An 18,731-nucleotide genomic window follows, 5' to 3' on the forward strand; every position below is an offset into this window, starting at 1 on the left:
TAATATAAATGACGTAATCACATCATATGATGAGATAATATATAATTTACAAAATTTACCCAAGTAACTAACTGCCAGGTAAATAAACCCCTTAATTAACATGAAAACAGTCAAGAAAAGAAAGCTAGATAAGTAGGTATCATACAATACTCTTTGCAAAGCTTTATTTACAAGACGAATGATTATACTTTTTTCTGTTGCACATGAAAGTAACCTGCTTCTATTTTACAAAGTTTTATTCGTAGTTAGCGAACTAAACAAACGAACTAATTAACAGCTAGCTAGTTTGTTATTATAGTTATGAACAGAAACTATAGCTGGCTTGTGGCGCGTAACTATGCAACTAGGATTAGGCAGGGCGTGACGAGGAAGATGCCGATGCCGATGCCGCAGTAGAAGAAATTAATCCATCAAAGGTTTCTATGGTGTCACTCTCCCTAACTCGGTGCCACAGAAACGAATTATTTTCATCCATGGCATTCCGCTTGTGAATGAAAAAATAACCACCATTCGCGGGAAGAGAAAACCCACCGAGCTGCTGCAACCTCTCCAGCTCCTGCCTCAGCACCGAAACTTTGTCCGTGGAATTCACCTCTATCTTCACCGTGTGTCTCGAATTCCTCGGTATCACCTTCACCTTCATCCTCCTACCGGGAACCGGCAGAGAAGGTTTCAAGAACACGTCGATTTCAGGACTCCCTGAAACAATAATGTTTTGCAGGATCTGATCGTCTCGCAATTCCATGCCCATCGAAGGCGACTGCAGCACGATCCTCGCCACCGGAACACCTCGCATCTCTCCGCGCTCAGAAATCTTCCATTTCAGATTCAGAACGGTTTCGACCTTCTCCATTTCGATAGGGATGCGATCTTGCGACCTTGGAACTTTCACGTTCAGCGTCACCGTCGGAGGAGGAGGCGGCAGCGGATTTGGAACCAGTTGCGACGGCGTCGGACGAAAGAGCTGAAGCCGCCGCGATAGTATCGTTGACGCCGGCAACTCTTGGATCTCCTTTAGCTCGGACGGTGGTTGTGGCATCGGGATCACGTCCGATAACGAAGGACACTCCGGCATCGCAAGCGGATCGTAAAAGTCTTGCGGAGGAATGAGCTGCAACGAGGGATCCCACGGTGGGATGGCGGAGGGAACGTGTTCTTTGGTGGGAAGAGTTGGCAGTTGCAGGTCGGGCGTTGGTTGCGGATGCTTGGGCAAGTCTGAGTGAGACAGCGGCGAAGGAGGACGTTCGGCGCTAAGTTGGAGGAGAATTCGAGCGCCATGATGGAGATCGCATTGCGAAACGGTCCATTCGTCTCTGAGAAGTTGGCCGTGGTAGATGATTATTTGGCGGTAAATGGGAATGCGCTGAGAGTTTAACACCTTCTCTTTGACATGGCGGATTGTTTCAGAGGGATCAACTTCAAGACTGAAATTTTTCCCTCCCTGCTGCTGGACATGAAACTTAATCTCCATGTTTGAGCGGGAAACCACCCATTTTGCGTGCTTTATCTAGTTTCTTGAACCCCAATGCCCCCACACTCCAACCTGCTTTATAACTGTTGCCCGTTAATTACTATTATACTATTAGTATGCTATAGGTGTTTGAAAATTTCAATTTATGTAAATACTTTTAGAATGCACTAATAATATAATTATTTCTACTAAATTACACTCTCTTTTATTTATTTATTTATTTCGTGCGATGCAAATATTACACTCTCTCGTTTAGTTATGTTAGAAGACATACTTTCGTCTCCAATAGATTTGATTATACGATACTTCATAATATTTATTTATTTTTTTGTGAAGTTCTATAATATTTTTTTCCCACTAAAATATCTTTTATCCTAGTATATTTGAGCGATACAAATGTTATATTATTTTTTTATTATAATAAAATACACACTCTTATTTGTTAAAAATATAAATATAAATTTATTACAGTTTACTGTCATATTTAATAAAATAAATTTAGAAAGTACAACATGAGACCTCTTTGTATATTTAGGAGTTAGGACGACGATATTTGGATACTCTCTTAACAAACATCTTATGTGATACCTTTTTTTCAAATTTAAATAAACAAAGGGACCATTTATTTTATTATTATTTAGGCCCCGGGGGCTGGATCGGGGCAATTTGACCAGCTAATGCAAATTTCTAGTCCGCCACATGAAGGCCCACGTCATGCGGTTCAGTATAAGTATAAAATAGAAATATATTTAATAGTTTAAATATTATAAATATATTGAAATATAAAAGATATCGTATATATATGAGTCAAACAGTTTGACATAAAACACTTTTGACTCATCTTGTTAGGAAACCCAAACAGCCCTTAGACTTCGAGGACCACCTCCAGAAGAAGGAAGGTAAGAGAAATGTTACTTTTCTTATTCATTCATTATATATATATATATATATATTAAAATAGCTAAAGGACAAAGCGAATAACCGAACGCAAGGCCAATAACAGACAGCAAAGCCAATTAACGAAAAAGCACTAACAAAGTTTCCTTTTGGGCCTTATGGTTCTCCGCCTATCACAACTTCTCATCTTAAATCTTAATCTGGGCAAGAAAGAAACGAAGTTGAATACAAATACGTTGATTTCTTTTTTTTATATTTTTTATATTAGCAAAATTGTCGTGGTAAGTCCAAGATGAAAATAAACTACATTATTAGACTTTTAAAAGTCTACTCTATAGTCTCTACTATGGATTAATTATAAAATAGGTTATTAGCTATCAGAACTAAACTTACTTATTGAGTGATGAAATATGACGTTAAGTCGATCAGGGATTTAACTTCCATGTAAAAAAGACTATTGCATTAAGTGATATCCAATTGGATTTCTCTGGCAAGTCAGGATGCAGAAAGAAGGGAGATTAATTTTTAACATGTAGTCAGGATGCATTAAGTGATATCCAATTGAATCTCTAGGAATAAGATCCCTACCAAGCAACGCCTTTTATCTAAAGGAGTCAATTGTGGTGACCTATGTTGCTACTGCCATTCAAACTTTGAGAATGATTTTCACTTGTTCTTCGGGTGCGAGCTTGTTCCTATTAATTAAGGACATGGTGCTTGCAGCTGAAAATTGCACTGTTTTTATTTTATTTTCTCTTTACTTAATGCATTAGCCGAGAATGGCAAAAACCAGTTTGTTTTAACTCTATGTCTATGGTGCATACGAAAAAGGAGAAATGAAAAGCTTTGGGATGATGTTGACCCTCAATGGTGAACAACAACCTCTCACACACAGCAATATCATCTAGAATGACTTCATGCGAGGAGGAAAAACCAGCGACCACTTGGGGTGAGCCCCAATTCTGATCAAACATAGCAAAAACCCAATATTGGATATCTAACGAGTACCAATGCTGCAACGTTTAAAGTTCCGAACTGTTTTGGTGTAGGACTGTGTTTGCGAGATGATGCTGGAAATTTTGTGAAGGCAAAAACTTGATGTGGTAATCCGGAAGCAAAAGAAGCAGAAGCCTGGGGCCTCTTAGAAGCTGTTAATTGGGCAGCGGAGTTGCAAGAAACAAATGTTATATTTGAGCTTGATTGCAAGTATGTCGTAGATGCAATCATTACTATTCCTAAGGACAACGCGGAATTCCATTCTACTTTAGGGCTTCTTGGTTTCATATTAGTGTCCAATTATTTGATCACATCGCTCATTGTATTAATGTTTTTATTCTTAATGAAATAAAATAAGGAAGCTGTCTCAAAAAAGAAAAGAAAAACTACAAATTAGCTACTAATTTTATTGTAGTTAATCTTAAAAATTCTTGCAGTGTATTTCAAACCTATAAAACTGGAAACAAAAAAGATTTCATCATGATTACTCAAAATCGACATTGGATAACAATCTCAACATATTATTCAAACGAATGGATCTGACAATAATCAATATGAATGAAAGGTAAATACCCAATGTATAAATTTGTATTATTATTTTCTGTTTTAATTGCGCCAGCCTGCAATTAAGCCCGCTTATATGTGTGGTGCACCACCAAGAAGAAGGAACCAGCAACACAGACTCCAAATAGATTGTTTCTAGACAATTTTTCTTATATATATATAGTTTTTGTTATGTTTCAATTCCTTATAGTTTTAGTATACGTTGACGAATGATAAACACACCTGAATCAAACCATTGATGAAAAGAAAGAATGCAAAACACTGTTCCATGCTTTATCTCTGAGATGAATAGAATAAAAAAAAACAACGAACAAACACATCAGCTAGTTTATGATTAGTTACGATGATTGAGCAGAAACGAATCTATCTAGGGTTTCAAGGGCTGACCTATTCCTTGATGGAAAGGTCGATCTCATGATTCTCTGAAACATTACAATCTCGAAGAAGCTGATGATCAAGCAGTTCCACACGCGTAGAATGCGAGTGCAGCACCATCCTATCTACTGTGACATGTTCCATCTCAAAGCCTGCAAGAACTTTCATAGATGCAAGAATGAACTTTTTCAGCTTCAGAACGGTGTCGTCCAGGTCCGCTTCCATAGGGAAACGATCTTTCCAGTATTTATGCGCCTTCAAGCTCACCGTTACAATCCGTGACGGATCGTATGGCTTCGGAATCACCTGCGACGTCTGTTTGTCCGACGGCGCCGGCGGCTCTTCCAAACTCTTATGATTTGACGGCATCGACAACATCGGAGTCCTAAATGGCATCGGCAACACCAGCGATTGTCCGAGATGATTGTAATTGTTCTAGTCTAGGGTTACTAGATGGTTTAGCATGCATTATATAAGCATCGTCAAACCCTAATCTTATTATATGCTTACGTATTCAAGTCCGAGGGGATGTGTTATGTATCCTCCCATTTCATTTGGGCCAACTGACCCGGTGTCTTGGTAGACAACCGATCCACTATCAAATTTTACTCCTCACATGAGACAATACTATCCTGTTATATCTTAACTGCAAATCATCATATTCACTTATATCTTAATCATATCTTTTTTTTTTACACATAATCTCATCATATCTAAACATATTAATTTCTATTTTATATAATCATATAGTATTTACAATCCAAGACAGTATTTTTCCATTTCGAGACAGTATTTGTCGAATATGAGATAATATTTTTTTAGGCATCCAAGTAAGTTCAAGGTTCTTTGCTCCCCGCAATTTTGAATGTGGCTACAAAATTATTTTATCAAGCAACACAAAATTTTTTATTTTTGTATAAGGAAAAATCAAACAAAATGCCATAAGATTTAATTACAACAACTCATATTCTTGTTAAACAAACTGACTCAAACCTTCTTGACATAAAATTAGTTGTTTAGAAAAAGAAAACTTGTAATATAAGTTAAGAAATACTCAATGAAAAATTGACTCAATGGAGACTAAAAAATTAATAATAAATTTGTTATAATAAAAAATACTTACATTAAGCATACAATATGTCTAATTCAAGATTCTACATAAATTTTTTTTTGAGCGGACGACCACACATAATAATAGAACACAAGTAACATATATTAACGAAATTATACAATACAAATCACCTACCAAAAAATAATAAGAGACCAAAATTTCTGCAATGATAAAAATAAAGAACCATTTAAATATTATCTTATCATATTAAACAAGAATAGACTTGTTGCCCATGAAGAAAACCAAGCACAAGTAACATCAAAATTGACATCAATTTAATTTGCAAAAGAGTGACATAAAGAGAATGAAAATTATCACTCCTCAAATTATATATTCTAATTTATAACATGATTAGATATTCTTACAATACATCAAGTAATTTTATTTGTTTAATGGAAAAGGAATTAAGATTGCCCGCTATTTAAAAAATACTATTGTTTTACATTATATGTGTATTTTAAAATTTAATAAAAGTAAAATATATGATTAAAAATATAAGCATATAATTAAAATATCATCATACTACTTAATAATAATGAAATCAGGTACTAAAATGAAATTATATTTTGAAAATGAATACTTAAATTTAATTGTTAAGGTTGATAGTAAACAATCTCTACATCCATTAATTGTAAACTGGAAAAGGTTATCCTATAATAAAATAAAAACTTAAAAATAAAACATTAAAATGATGGTGAGCATAATTTTTTGATACAAAAAAGTAAAAACAAAGTTTGAATGGTTGTGGAAATAGATGGCCCCATAACATCAGGCAAACATATAAATGAAATTATAGGAGAAGGTGTTGTGAGAACATGCAGTCTACAGCCCAGCTAATTAATGAATTTTATTAGTGGTGGGGGGTCGAGCCCCCCTGGCTAGATCCGTCGTCTCTGGTAATGGAGATGTTTCACATAACCAACATTTATAACTCAAAATTCCTCATAAGTATGCCTTTTTACAATTAAACTTTTAACAAGAGTCAGCTAGCTTATGACGAAAATCAGAATCTCTTACTATTAAAAATAAAATTAAGGACTTGCTTCTCTGAATAACCATATGATTCTGGTTAAACAAACATAACCAAATTTAAAATCAAATTTACAAAATGCTAGATTTGTGCATGATTTTTAAATTTATCATATCAAATGCAGAAATTTAACCTTCCTAACTTAAAATTCATTAGTAACTTAAAAAAAATACCCTTACTAAACACTCCTAAATGTTATTCATTAAAAAATACAATAACTTTACTTTTTAATATTTTTTCCATCACATTATATATATATATATATATATATATATATATATATATATATATATATATATATATATATATATATTACTATGTTGCAATGTATATATATAAATAACATTACTCGTGTGCCACAGCGAAATCAACAACAATTTTAAGTGATTCTCATTTACTCATTTTTGTGTTTGTTGACGTGGAGTGTTTGTCTGATTCTCTTGTTGCTTTACTTATGTTGATGTTATCAATTATTTGCTCCTTCAAGGATAGATCGATCGTGCAACTTTGCCTTCCATTATGACTAGGTAACTCATCTTGGATCTTCATTTTCAAGTAATAGTTACCTGAAATCATTGTCCAACTCAATCTTATTAGTGAAAGAGAGCTAGATTGAATACATGATCTTTTTTTTCCTTTTTTCTATAGTTTAACTACTAAGTTATTCTTAGAACTCATTGCATAACTCAACTTAATTTCTTGCTATTTGCATATGCCTCCAAGGTGTCTTTCTTTTGTTCGTGATTGTTTTACCTTTCCCACTGATAAAAATAATAAAAAATAAATAACGAAACTATTTATCTTTAAACACTTTCTTTATTTACATTCGAATCATAAAATTTCTATAATATTGGTAAGTTAAAGAACTTACTCGAAAAAAAAAACATTTGTGAAATATAAAACAGGTTAATTTTGATATGCGTACGGATTAGAATTTCATGACGTGTCAAATAAATCATGAAGCAATATTAAGTGATTAACTATTTAAAGATGTGAAATTAAACCCATTTCAAATACCACTTTTTAAAATAAAGTAAAAAAAATCATGAAAGACGTTTGCAAACTCTTTAATATATATGCCTTTATGTCAAATATGAACGAATCACGTACAATGAAGCATACAAAACTTTTATTTGAATGATTTACCAAGCTCTGAATTTACCAGTCTATACGAACAAACAGTCACATATCGGTATTGGCGTCCATAGGCCTAATAGTTAATCCTAAATGCAAGAAACACATTTTATGATAATTTTTAACAATTAGAAGCTTTTTTTTATGTCACAAATAACAATTTTTTTTTAACAGTGCATCAATACAATTCTATCATCATAACTAACTAATTTCCTCGTCTAACTAACAGAAATCATACCTACCTTAGCAACTAACTTGAAGCTAATTTTTTATTCGATACGAACTGAGATTCGCATGCATGCATGGCTTCTTTACCATTTACAAATTGTGGGAAAGAATGACTATTCTTTATCCTGGTGTGATTTCAATGGTGTCACCGTCAGCGGCAGCTGCGGTGGAGGAGGAGGAGGCGGCGGAGACTGTGTAAACTCAGGATTCCGCGGCGGCAATGCGTTCTCTGTGACTGTCATCGGTGTCTGCGGTGCCACCGGAGGCGCGTCCGGAATCGATGACAGCAACTCTTCCTTTGGTGGCGGCATGTCTACAATCGACTGCGGCAACTCTTGGTATTCATTTTTATCCGGCGGTGGTGGCGGTGGCGGTGGCGGCGCATCTGAATTTCGCTGCATCATCTCTTCTAACTCGTCCCTGTCTTGTATATGCATGTCTGTAATCTCGCAAGATTTTTTTTTTTTTTAATGTGAAACGCTTCACTTATGCGTTAATGAAAATGCTTTCCTATTTAATTTATGTAGTGAATGAGTAGTACTGAATAAAGAGATTCGTTCACCGTTCACCCCATTTTAGTTGAGTCTTATATCCCTCTCAAATGTATAGTATTTTATTATAAAAAAATAAAATTGTCATTACTTATATAAATAACATTACTCGTGTCGCAGCGGAATAAACTGCTATTTTAAGTGATTCTCAGTTTTATTATTTTTTCGGTGTATGTTGAAGATGCTACGTAGCAATATTTTTAGCTGCATGCATGATAGGACCAGTCTAACGAGATCTTTTTAAACTAATTAAAATATTCCTTAAATTTATCATAATTTCATCTGAAGGTTATTTTTATGCTTCCTAAGATGTAAAATTTCTAAGTTATTATGTAATTCCATTTACCATTTCTTTTTTTTTTTAGATTTGAGAATTTAAAAATATTTTTAGGGGCCTCCAGCAAACGCTTTACTTACCTCATGATTGGGTCGATATGAAAATGATCAGAGGAACTAAAAATTACTGTGATATCTAGATCTGTTTGATTTTGTCCTTTTCTTAAAAAAAAGAGTATTTTGTAAAAAAAAATTAAAAGAATAATTTAAACAAAAGAAAAGAAAAAGATTTTTAGTAATACTAATTTGAAAACAGAGCGAAAACGAGACACTATAGGAAAAGTCGAATGATATATATTTCAGGTACAGATTCATTCAAGTCATAACTCTACTGTAACATGCTGAGATTTCATATAATCTCATTAATAGGCAATGATATATAGGCACTCATATGTCACAAACACCTATTTAATACTCATTCTTTCTCTTTCATCCTATCAAATTATATCACTTATCACTTATCATACCTACATTCCTCTCCAATCTCTATCACTTTATCAAGGTGTCAAATAACATGAAGGTGTCCATGTATCTTTATCCTTAAAATTATTGAACTAGAGGCACTCAAAATTACTACCAAACATGCGATTGTAGCAAGATTGAGGCTTATGTACCCGATTCATTGAAAGAATAAAAGCAATATCTAAAGCAGTATTCTTTGGTGTTCATTGTTTACAGACTGTTAGAGAGCAACAATAACATGTGTAAACGTAATAAACTACGTATATGATTCCACAATTTCGTGGTTGCCACGAATAATTCTGCTTTTATCACCCCCACCCCGAAAATCAATTTGCAACAAAATTTAGTAATTTAAAAGCGGCAGAGCCGACTAATGCAACTATCTTCTGCGCTTTGATTCTTTCCGCATCTCTGCTACATAGTTCTCCAGATTTGATTTCTCCCATAAGCGTCTGAGCACAAGATCTTCCTTTGTTGCTTCATCTATTAATAACAGGCACGAAAACCATTAAGAGACATGCTAGTAGAATCCAGAACAAAACATAAAAAACAGGATGATTTTACTTCTGCAACATGGATAATTCCCCTATGTTCATAGTGTCTGTAAGAAGAAAGTTCATCAAAGATAAATTATAATCACCTATATTTCTCCATCTATCGAGAGGAATACTGAGGGATCTTTGTGTCAGATAAGAAGCATCTTCCAAGGAATAAGGGTACTTTTTCACTTTGTATCTCCAAAACCAACAGGCAGTCCACAACAGCAGCTGAATGGAAAACAGAACTAATCAGTAATTGCACATTTAAAAAAAATATTAATTTTCAAGGTTCAGCACCATTTGTGGGAAAGAACTTTGTACCTTGAATTAAAATAGAGCAATGAAAAATTCATGGTGAGTAATTGCAGTTTCCAGATAAAAGATTTGAACTCTAACCTTGCCTAAGGTATACGGTAATAGAACAAAGCGGACGCCAAGAAGTTTCCATACAGAGGGCATTTCAGCTCCAGTTATCTGCAGATCGAGTTCTTTGCTAAGGTCTTCTTCCGTTTTCCTGCATGTACGGATTCCTCACATTGTGTCTTTGTGTCAAAAATAAAGAAATTGCAGTCAACAAGGCCCAATCTTACAGATGAAAGACAAGCTGATTTAACAAAGGAAATAAGAGTTTTCAAAGAGAACCAATTTGAACAGGTCACTGGATACTAGATATAGGAAATTTCTTTTCGGGAGGTGCAACTGAATAACAACTAGATATAGGAAATTACATACAATAACTATAGGTGGCATTTGTTTCAAGGTATGTGATTAAATTCCCAGGAACAACTTTCCTAGGAATACTACATTCATGGGAAAACTAAATGGTATTTCTGGTGAAGATTTAATATTTCCATGAATGTTTTCAAAATTCAAATATGAAAGAAAAAATAAAAATGGGAATGATACTGATTAGTTGGAATATATGATAATTTCCAACAATCCCAGGGTAATGTTATATTCCCACCCATCACAGTGGGAATAGAAGATAAGAAAACTATGCAGACAGTTAAATCCTAGGAATCAACTATGTCTGGGATTTTTTTTTAAAAAAACTTATAACATGGGAATATTATATTTCCATGTTCATATTCAGGGTAATAATTTTGCAAAACTTGAAACAAATACACACATACAGATTGAGGATGATAACATACTTGTCCATATTCTTCTGACTCTTCTTCTTGTTTGTAACCCCTCCACTGCGTTCAAGTTCCAATGCCCTTAGTTTATTTTTATATGCAGGTGTCTTCTTGACCATGGCTACAGCCTAAACACAGAAAAGTCAGTGCAATGAATGTGGATGTCTTAATCTTTCAAAAACATTTTATACAAATAACAAATTAAGCAATTTCCACACACAAACAAAAAAAAATTTAACAGCCCTGACCTATTTCAAATTCTATGCATGCATCTATGACCGTAAATCATTGTAAACCATTTTACTGGTAATGACGCTTGGATTCATTGAACATGCATGGAACAGAAAATTTTCACCACAAAACTTGGGCAGTGGCTACCCTTTACTTCAAGACCTACTCTCCTTGGTAAGAGATGTTCCAAAAACAAACAAGTTAGTTCTACACCCATTAATCAAATGATATGGTTCGTACAAATCCAAAACCCTTCACAGAATGTGCTCAACTGCTAGGCATAAGTCAGCTAAATACAATCTTTAACACCAAAGGTACAGCTCTTCAACCTTTAGCTAGCCAACTAGAGAAGAGAAGTATAACTGTGCATTTCACATAACAAAGTTCTACTTTTCTTGAGTTTTGACAATACAAACTTGTATCAACAGTTAACATATCCATGGCACATGTTCACATCAGGGATGTTGTATACTTTTTTTTTCATCAGCAAAGAAAATTCATAAATAAAAGAGGATAAAGGGTACAAGGGATGTTTTATAATAAATCAACTGATATTAAATATTTCACAATACCTGATTATACCTTGTTGATTGATTTAGATATTGAAAACCTGAAAGAATAAGAAGAAGGCCGACCAACACAGCACGGGGATCCTGGCAGGTAAAAAAGTACAGAAGTACTACAAAATGAGTGTCACTTGCAAAATTCAATCATTTCAAATCAATTTCGTATCCAAAATCCATCACTGCTTCCAATTGCAAATGCAACAAATCTCACCGTCTTGTGACCATAGTAAGCCCGATAATAGCGTGCAGTATTATAAAACACCTGAAATCAAGAGATGAAAACACAGTTCTATACTTCAACAAAAACTAAAAGGATAGGGATGAACAACAATTCAGCGGCTATTAACCACAATCTTAAAAGGAAACCAAACTTGCTATAAAAGTATAAACACCTCCTCCGGATGTGCAATTGCATAATCATATTGCTCTCGCGTGGCCTCATCCTTCAAAATCTGTAAAGAAGTCATATTACCATCATTAGCATCAGAACCAATTTCTCACCAAAAACAGAACAATGTGATCAATTTTCAATTTACTTCTCATTGCAAAACGTTCATTTTTTTTATCAAATGCAAACTCCTACATCAGAACCATTGAAAAACAAAGAAAGCTATAAAACCAAAGTACCTCATAAGCATTGGCGACTTTTACAAACAGCTTTCGCGATTCCGGATCAGGGTTTTTGTCCGGGTGACTGAATTAAACAAAAAAACCGAAAAAGAAAATAAAAAACAAAGAGAGAGTAAAAGAGAGCGAGTTAAGGAGAAGCTGTATTAAGAGAAACACTTACTACTTCAAGGAGAGTTTGTAGTAAGCTTTTTTGATTTCGGAAGCATTGGCACTTTGAGTAACCCTGCAAATAAGAAGAGGAGGAAGGGTTACGAAAACGAATAATGCAGAAACGAAAGAGAATTGGGGGGAAGAAAGGGAATGTTGGCTGACCCAAGTAGATCGTAGCAATCATCTTCGTCGCAGTAGATTGCGCGCGAAGGCGAGATGGTGGATAGAAAGAGAACCAACACAAAGAATGGGATGGCGGTTGCGCGCCACCGGATCGGTACCGGCGGCGGATCCATTTCGCCGAAGTCGGTGATGAGGCTTTTTTTCTTTTCCCTACTTTCTCTCTGTTGACCAAAACTCCAGACACGAATTTGCACTCTTGCCACAAACCCCGATCTAATTCGGGGCTTCTTCAATTCTCCCAGAATTTCGACATTTTTTTTAGTTTAATTAATTTAATTTAATCGTACTCTCCATTCTTTTCTTTTTTTATAATTCTGGTGATATCAGAGTTCCATTTTTTGCTAACATAATTTTTTGTTTAAAGTTTATTTGTCTTTTAATCGAATTCTAAATTATAATCAAGTTCTTTTTTCCTATGAATCGAAGAATTAACAAAAAAATAATAATTTTTTGTCAACGGTAAATAAGTAATTTGATGGTTGTAATGTGAGATGCTAATTTCATCCTTGAAAATAATAAAAAGTTTCTAATTCTTTCATTACAAAAAAGAATATGTGATACTTAAAGAGGTATTGTTTCTTTAAATTTTTAGAAATATTAAAATATTTATGGACTAATTAAAATTTTAGTGAAGAATTAATACTAAAAATACTATTTTATGAAAATTAGAATATATTATGTAGAACGTGTGCCAAAAGTAAATATGAAAGTGATTACTTAAACTAGTTAGACTAGTTTTTTTGAAAAAAAACTAGTGAGATAAGTTGGTAATTAGTATTTTAATAGTAATTCATATTTTGGCTATTATTTTAAATTTGTGTATGAGATTAATTATACAATTATAATTCTAACTATGACATTGATTTGTTCTTTGCATACTAAGTAAAAAAGTAACTCAATTTTTAATATTAAAAAAATTGTTAAATGCGAAGAGAAAAGGTGAAAAATGAAAAAAAAAATTCATAAATGTTGATATGTGTCTACATTTTTTGACAGTTTTTATATCAAAAAATATAGATTAAACTAAAATAGTTGAAAGATTTTATCTGAAGTTGTGAAAAAAATTCTATAAACTTAAAGAAATTGAAAAATTTGTATTTTGGTGATGTTGGATATTAGAAAAACTATTTAAAAAATAGTAGTTAAAACTATTAGGATTTATTATAATCTTTAGTAGAATGTTTATGTATTTATTATATTAATATTTTAATTGAATTAGTGGGTTAGTATTGGATTGGTTAAGGTTGGAGCATTATGTTTGTCGGGCCTTGAAATCGAAGCCCACGTGGATTTGACCCCAAATAATTGACCCTCTTAGTCTTAGACATACACCAAGGGCTGTGTAGAAAGCAACTTGAAGTGCAGGTAGCAATAGCCCATCTCGAATCCAAATTATGCAACCTACACAGCCCTTTTTAGCCGAAACCCGTGGAGTTAGGAGCTGGCCCAAATCAATGATGCACTTTAAACGAGATTAAACACTGATAGAAAGGAACCTTGAGTAGTAACCACTGATTTAAGAAAACCTTTGAGAAGAAGACCAAAGAGAACAAGTTCTTCAATTTTTCCGCAGGTAGCTACCGTTGGGGATCCCCCAATGCTACATGCATTGGCCAGTTATCTTGGTCAGAAGCATTTCACATTCCTTTAACTCATATGCTGGGTTCCGCCGGAACCAACACTTTTAGGTAATCACAAATTATCTCTCCTTTAACATTTTTAATTTTGGATACTCATGTTTTTATTCTGTATATTGATCATTTTTTTTTTAATTTCTTCTCAATACTAATTCAAATACAAACGTTTTTGGATGAATACAGATTTAGTACAAAAATTGCTCTCCAAATATATGTTGCACTTAATTTTGGCAAACAAGAAATGTTTCACCGTTGGAAAAACACAGACTCAAGATACAACACAATTCAATAACTTTTTTTTTTTTTTTGAATCGATCCCTTCAATTAAAATTGCGTTTATTTTCATTTTTGATAAAATCATTTAATTTTAAAAAATCGAGGTTTAAAAATTAATTTATGTTTAGGAGAAAAATTTAAAAGTAAGTTAAGAAAAATTATTTGTTTTATCTGAAAGATTCTCGATTTGTAAATATATATAAATAGAGTAAATTATTCCGATATTCCTATGTTTTTTGAGATTACACATGATTCTTAAGTTTTTTTAACGATCGCTGTAACCTCTTTTATAAGGGTAGTATGCATAATATTTTTTAAACAATTAAAGAAGTTAGTATAATATTTTTTAAATAACTAAGAAATAAGTGTATGAATAGAAAAAGAAGAGGAATCAAGAAAAAAATGACAAAACTATAGGAGTGTTAATTTAATTTACTCTGAATATAATTTTTAAGTTTACCCATCAAAATGTAATTTATGTCACTTCTTTCCAAATGAATTTTATTTTCTACTATAATTTTGAAAATATCAAAATTCTACCAAACATAATTACAATCGTTTGTCAATTCTAAGTACCACACATTAACGAGAACAAAAAATAGAATTTATCGAAAACTAATTAATTTGTGTAGGTGTTTCTATGTATGCAGCTGGACAATTCAACAGTTTGCTACTCAAGTTTCCATTTTGGCGCAAACACTAGCTGAAATTCTGGCACAAGTCAGCACGTTCTTTGAGGAGAATTGTTTGCCCAGATCCTGTTATATTAGATTGAATCGATATCCTCCTTGCCCCTTGGCTTCTGGATTGATGCCACACACAGATAGTGCCTTCCTCACCATCTTACATCAAGATCAGGTTAGAGGCTTGCAAATGCTCAAAGATGGGAAATGGTTTGCCGTAAAACCAAACCCTGATGCTCTTATAATCATCATTGGTGACTTGTTCCAGGTACTCATTATTATTATTAGGAAGGAATTTTTTTAGAGATAGTCTTTAATTTATCCGTAAGTACGTTACATTCAATCCTAACTAATTCAAGTTGATTTGGATAAATCCATTTAAGGGAATACGGTATATTCAGTGCCTATTTTATACTATGACTATGACACTAATCAGTGCCGAATTTGTTAACTTAATTAAGAACACTGCTAATTTGCTATTTTGTTTATTTTATGCAGGCATGGAGCAATGGTGTTTACAAGAGTGTGGAGCACAGAGTTGTGACCAATCCAAAATTGGAGAGGTTCTCTATGGCATATTTCTTTTGCCCCTCTGATGCTACAGTGAAGTGTCAAATGCCGGTCTCAGTTACGGGCTTAGCGTATTATTTGGGCCTTAAAAGTCCATAAAAAAACGAGTGCTGGTCACTCTTCATCCAATTTTTTTGTTTTCCTACTTCTAACTTGTAACATCAAAGCGAATCAAAACTAGACAATGCTCCGATTATCAAAGTTAGAGGATTAATGTCAAGAAGTGGAAACATTGCAATAAGATTTTTGGTGAATTAATCAGTAAAATACTTGATGACAAATATTAATATGACCTAATTAATAATCAATCGTCTTTCTCAGGATTTTTGGTAATGTTGTCATTTTCCCAATCTTTGCCTGGCTAAGGGAAAAAAAAACCGGAAGCGCTCACTCGGCAGCCATGCCAATTTGGCAGTTGTGTCCAAACATCCATTCCGTTCCTCAAATCGTAGCGTGCACCCGCAACGACAAAACGGGATCGAAATCCGTTTCAGGGAGACCCAAGGTGAGCCCTCAACTGAACCGGTGGTCCAGAGCCCGAGCCGTGCGGTCCGGTCAGAAATTGGACCAGTCCAGTCTCCGAACCCAACCCCCGGAGCCCAACCCTCCTGTACGTCCACTTCCTCTCCCGGTGGACCCAGACGGCGCCGTCAATTTGGACGGCGCAGATGTCATGACCGTCAAGTCCATCTATATAGTCTCCGACGGAACCGGCTGGACCGCCGAACACTGCGTTAACGCCGCTTTGGGTCAGTTCGATTACTGCTTGGTCGACCGTGGCTGCCCCGTCAGTACCCATTTGTTTTCTGGGGTAAGCAAATAGAAAACATTGTATTGTATCAGAATGTCTTTTTTCTTTCTTTGATTAAATTACCATACTAATTTTAATCATGTCAAAGTATGAGTTTCAGTTTTGGACTTCCATTATCAACTACTTATTAGAAATTATTAGATGCATTTTTGAATGAAATTATTACACATGTGAAGAATCATATCATACATACATGTAGTAATTACCCTCGAATGCATAGAATAACTGGCACGGATTATTTTTGTTTAATGGTTCTACCGATTATGATGATCACCCGCAGAGACTATCTGTAGTGTCACACCAAAAACATAGATTACCCTATATGTGATAATTTATAATTCAATGATGGCTTTACGCTTCCAGAGTTCCAGTATATCAATGCATATACTAAATTTCAATTTTTTTAGTTATGTTTGGTAATGTTTAAAATTTGTTGTTATTGATTAGATTGATGATGCAGAGAAGTTGTTGGAGATCACAAAGCAAGCAGCGAAGGAAGGTGCTTTCTTTGTGTATACTTTAGCTGACCCATCATTGGCTTCAGCTGCAAAGCAGGCATGTAAGTTATGGGGTGTGCCTTCCACTGATGTATTAGGACCCATTACAGAGGCCATTGCTTCTCATTTGGGTGTTTCTCCTTCTGGCCTTCCTCGTGGGGCTTCCGGACTCCCCCTCTCCGATGATTACTTTCGTAGGATTGAAGCTGTTGAGTTTACCATCAAGCAAGATGATGGGGCATGTCCCCAGAATCTGGCTGAGGCTGACATTGTTCTCACTGGTGTTTCACGCACCGGCAAGACCCCCTTGTCTATTTATCTGGCTCAGAAGGGGTACAAGGTGGCCAATGTGCCCATTGTCTTGGGCGTGGGAGTGCCAAGGACTCTGTTTGAGGTGGATTCAAAGAAGGTTTTTGGTTTGACTATAAATCCTCTTGTCTTACAGAATATTAGAAGAACAAGGGCTAAAACTATGGGATTAAGTTCAGATGGTAGGAGTAATTACTCGGAGATGAATTATGTTAGGGAGGAGCTTGAATTTGCTGGAAGGCTCTTTGCACAGAACCCTCTTTGGCCAGTCATTGGTAACAAATTTATTTTACCCTAGTTCTCATTTCTGTCATCTTTGATGTTACATTAATTCATGAAAGGGGTTTGGAAAATGTTAGCTTCAAACTAATGCTTATGATGTCTTAATTTGTTATCTAATTACAGATGTGACTGGAAAAGCCATAGAAGAGACTGCAGCAGTTGTATTGAGGCTGTACCATGACAGGAAGCACATATGCACCATGCCAAGGATCTCAAAACGCTATTAGAGATGACAACTTTTTCTCTTGTTGAACTTATAGATTGTATAGTATTATGATGCAGAGTTCGCCGAGTACTGATAAATTTCATATACCATTTACTTGTGGGGGTATACTTTAGCTAACATGTATGTCTTTCTTAGGTGTTATATATCATTACATGTATATGGTGAGATGCTACTATCAACTTCAAAACTTGTATCATAAGTAATTCGATTCTAAGAAAGAGTTGAACAGTATCTTGGCCCAACTGCCGAAAAAGTGTTTTGCTCTCTTGAACCTACTAATCTATTGCAAAACTGCTTTTCAAAAAATTTGGTGACTGCTGGTCACTTCTCTTTTTGTGAAAATTCTCATAGAGCATAATGAATAAGTAGAAATGCCCTTTTCCTTTAAGGGAAAGCAAGATCTGTTTCCGCCAGAATAGTGAAGTATTCCTCCATTGCTATTAGCTTTATTATCTTGTTTGGATCTTAGTTACACTTATTGTTATGCTCGCAATATTTATTGGTATGTACGTGATAGGTTATCTTACCAAAATATCTGGTGGAATTTAATATTTTATGCTAGTTTGGTTACGAACACTTGTTGATAAAATACATGACATACTAAACATGTTGAAATCTTAGAATCCAAGCAACCTATACGTCATTTAACTAATTTTATGTAAACTTGCTGGTGTACCAAACTTGCCTACAGGCACAAAAGCATGAGCATGTGGATAGCGAGGGGTTTCTTTGTTTTTCTTACCCATTGAGAAGTTCAATAACTCACAAATTTCGTCGGTTGAGTTGCTGATATTTTTGTTCACCTAACTGGGACTGTGGATTAACAGTGTTACTGCAACCTTAGAAA

At 34.5% G+C, this 18,731-nt stretch overlaps 3 protein-coding genes across 3 annotated transcripts; 2 read left to right on the top strand and 1 right to left on the bottom strand.

Moving 5' to 3' along the window:
* Positions 1–9,315: 9,315 nt before the first annotated feature.
* Positions 9,316–12,839, bottom strand: LOC100793525 (chaperone protein dnaJ 50). Its single transcript, XM_003536510.5, has 10 exons — positions 12,573–12,839; positions 12,421–12,483; positions 12,258–12,324; positions 12,023–12,082; positions 11,842–11,892; positions 11,637–11,717; positions 10,849–10,961; positions 10,091–10,208; positions 9,796–9,922; positions 9,316–9,638 (listed from the first exon to the last, which is right to left on the bottom strand). The coding sequence occupies exons 1-10, from the start codon at positions 12,704–12,706 to the stop codon at positions 9,535–9,537; spliced, it is 918 nt and encodes a 305-aa protein (XP_003536558.1). The 5' UTR covers positions 12,707–12,839; the 3' UTR covers positions 9,316–9,534.
* A 678-nt stretch (positions 12,840–13,517) lies between these two features.
* LOC100787882 (gibberellin 2-beta-dioxygenase 8-like) lies at positions 13,518–15,861 on the top strand. Its single transcript, XM_041006228.1, has 4 exons — positions 13,518–13,532; positions 14,115–14,281; positions 15,157–15,457; positions 15,688–15,861. The coding sequence occupies exons 1-4, from the start codon at positions 13,518–13,520 to the stop codon at positions 15,856–15,858; spliced, it is 654 nt and encodes a 217-aa protein (XP_040862162.1). The 3' UTR covers positions 15,859–15,861.
* An 82-nt stretch (positions 15,862–15,943) lies between these two features.
* LOC100794046 (pyruvate, phosphate dikinase regulatory protein 1, chloroplastic) lies at positions 15,944–18,126 on the top strand. The gene is made up of 3 exons (XM_003536511.5): positions 15,944–16,570; positions 17,018–17,651; positions 17,782–18,126. Exons 1-3 carry the CDS (start codon positions 16,160–16,162, stop codon positions 17,883–17,885), a joined length of 1,149 nt encoding a protein of 382 aa, XP_003536559.1. The 5' UTR covers positions 15,944–16,159; the 3' UTR covers positions 17,886–18,126.
* The last annotated feature ends 605 nt before the right edge of the window (positions 18,127–18,731 follow it).

This window comes from Glycine max, chromosome 10 (genome assembly GCF_000004515.6).
Source record: "Glycine max cultivar Williams 82 chromosome 10, Glycine_max_v4.0, whole genome shotgun sequence".
NCBI lineage: Eukaryota > Viridiplantae > Streptophyta > Magnoliopsida > Fabales > Fabaceae > Glycine > Glycine max.

Excerpts from the sequence above, each read along its gene's own strand:
- LOC100787882 (XM_041006228.1), top strand. Across the intron at positions 14,282-15,156 it reads GCCGGAACCAACACTTTTAG|CTGGACAATTCAACAGTTTG; the intron begins GTAATCACAAAT and ends CTATGTATGCAG. Across the intron at positions 15,458-15,687 it reads TCATTGGTGACTTGTTCCAG|GCATGGAGCAATGGTGTTTA; the intron begins GTACTCATTATT and ends TATTTTATGCAG.
- LOC100793525 (XM_003536510.5), bottom strand. The coding sequence starts at position 12,706 with ATGGATCCGCCGCCGGTACCGATCCGGTGGCGCGCAACCGCCATCCCA. Across the intron at positions 12,325-12,420 it reads TACAAACTCTCCTTGAAGTA|TCACCCGGACAAAAACCCTG; the intron begins GTAAGTGTTTCT and ends TGTTTAATTCAG. Across the intron at positions 11,893-12,022 it reads CAATTGCACATCCGGAGGAG|GTGTTTTATAATACTGCACG; the intron begins GTGTTTATACTT and ends TCTTGATTTCAG.
- LOC100794046 (XM_003536511.5), top strand. The coding sequence starts at position 16,160 with ATGCCAATTTGGCAGTTGTGTCCAAACATCCATTCCGTTCCTCAAATC. Across the intron at positions 16,571-17,017 it reads GTACCCATTTGTTTTCTGGG|ATTGATGATGCAGAGAAGTT; the intron begins GTAAGCAAATAG and ends GTTATTGATTAG. Across the intron at positions 17,652-17,781 it reads CCCTCTTTGGCCAGTCATTG|ATGTGACTGGAAAAGCCATA; the intron begins GTAACAAATTTA and ends ATCTAATTACAG.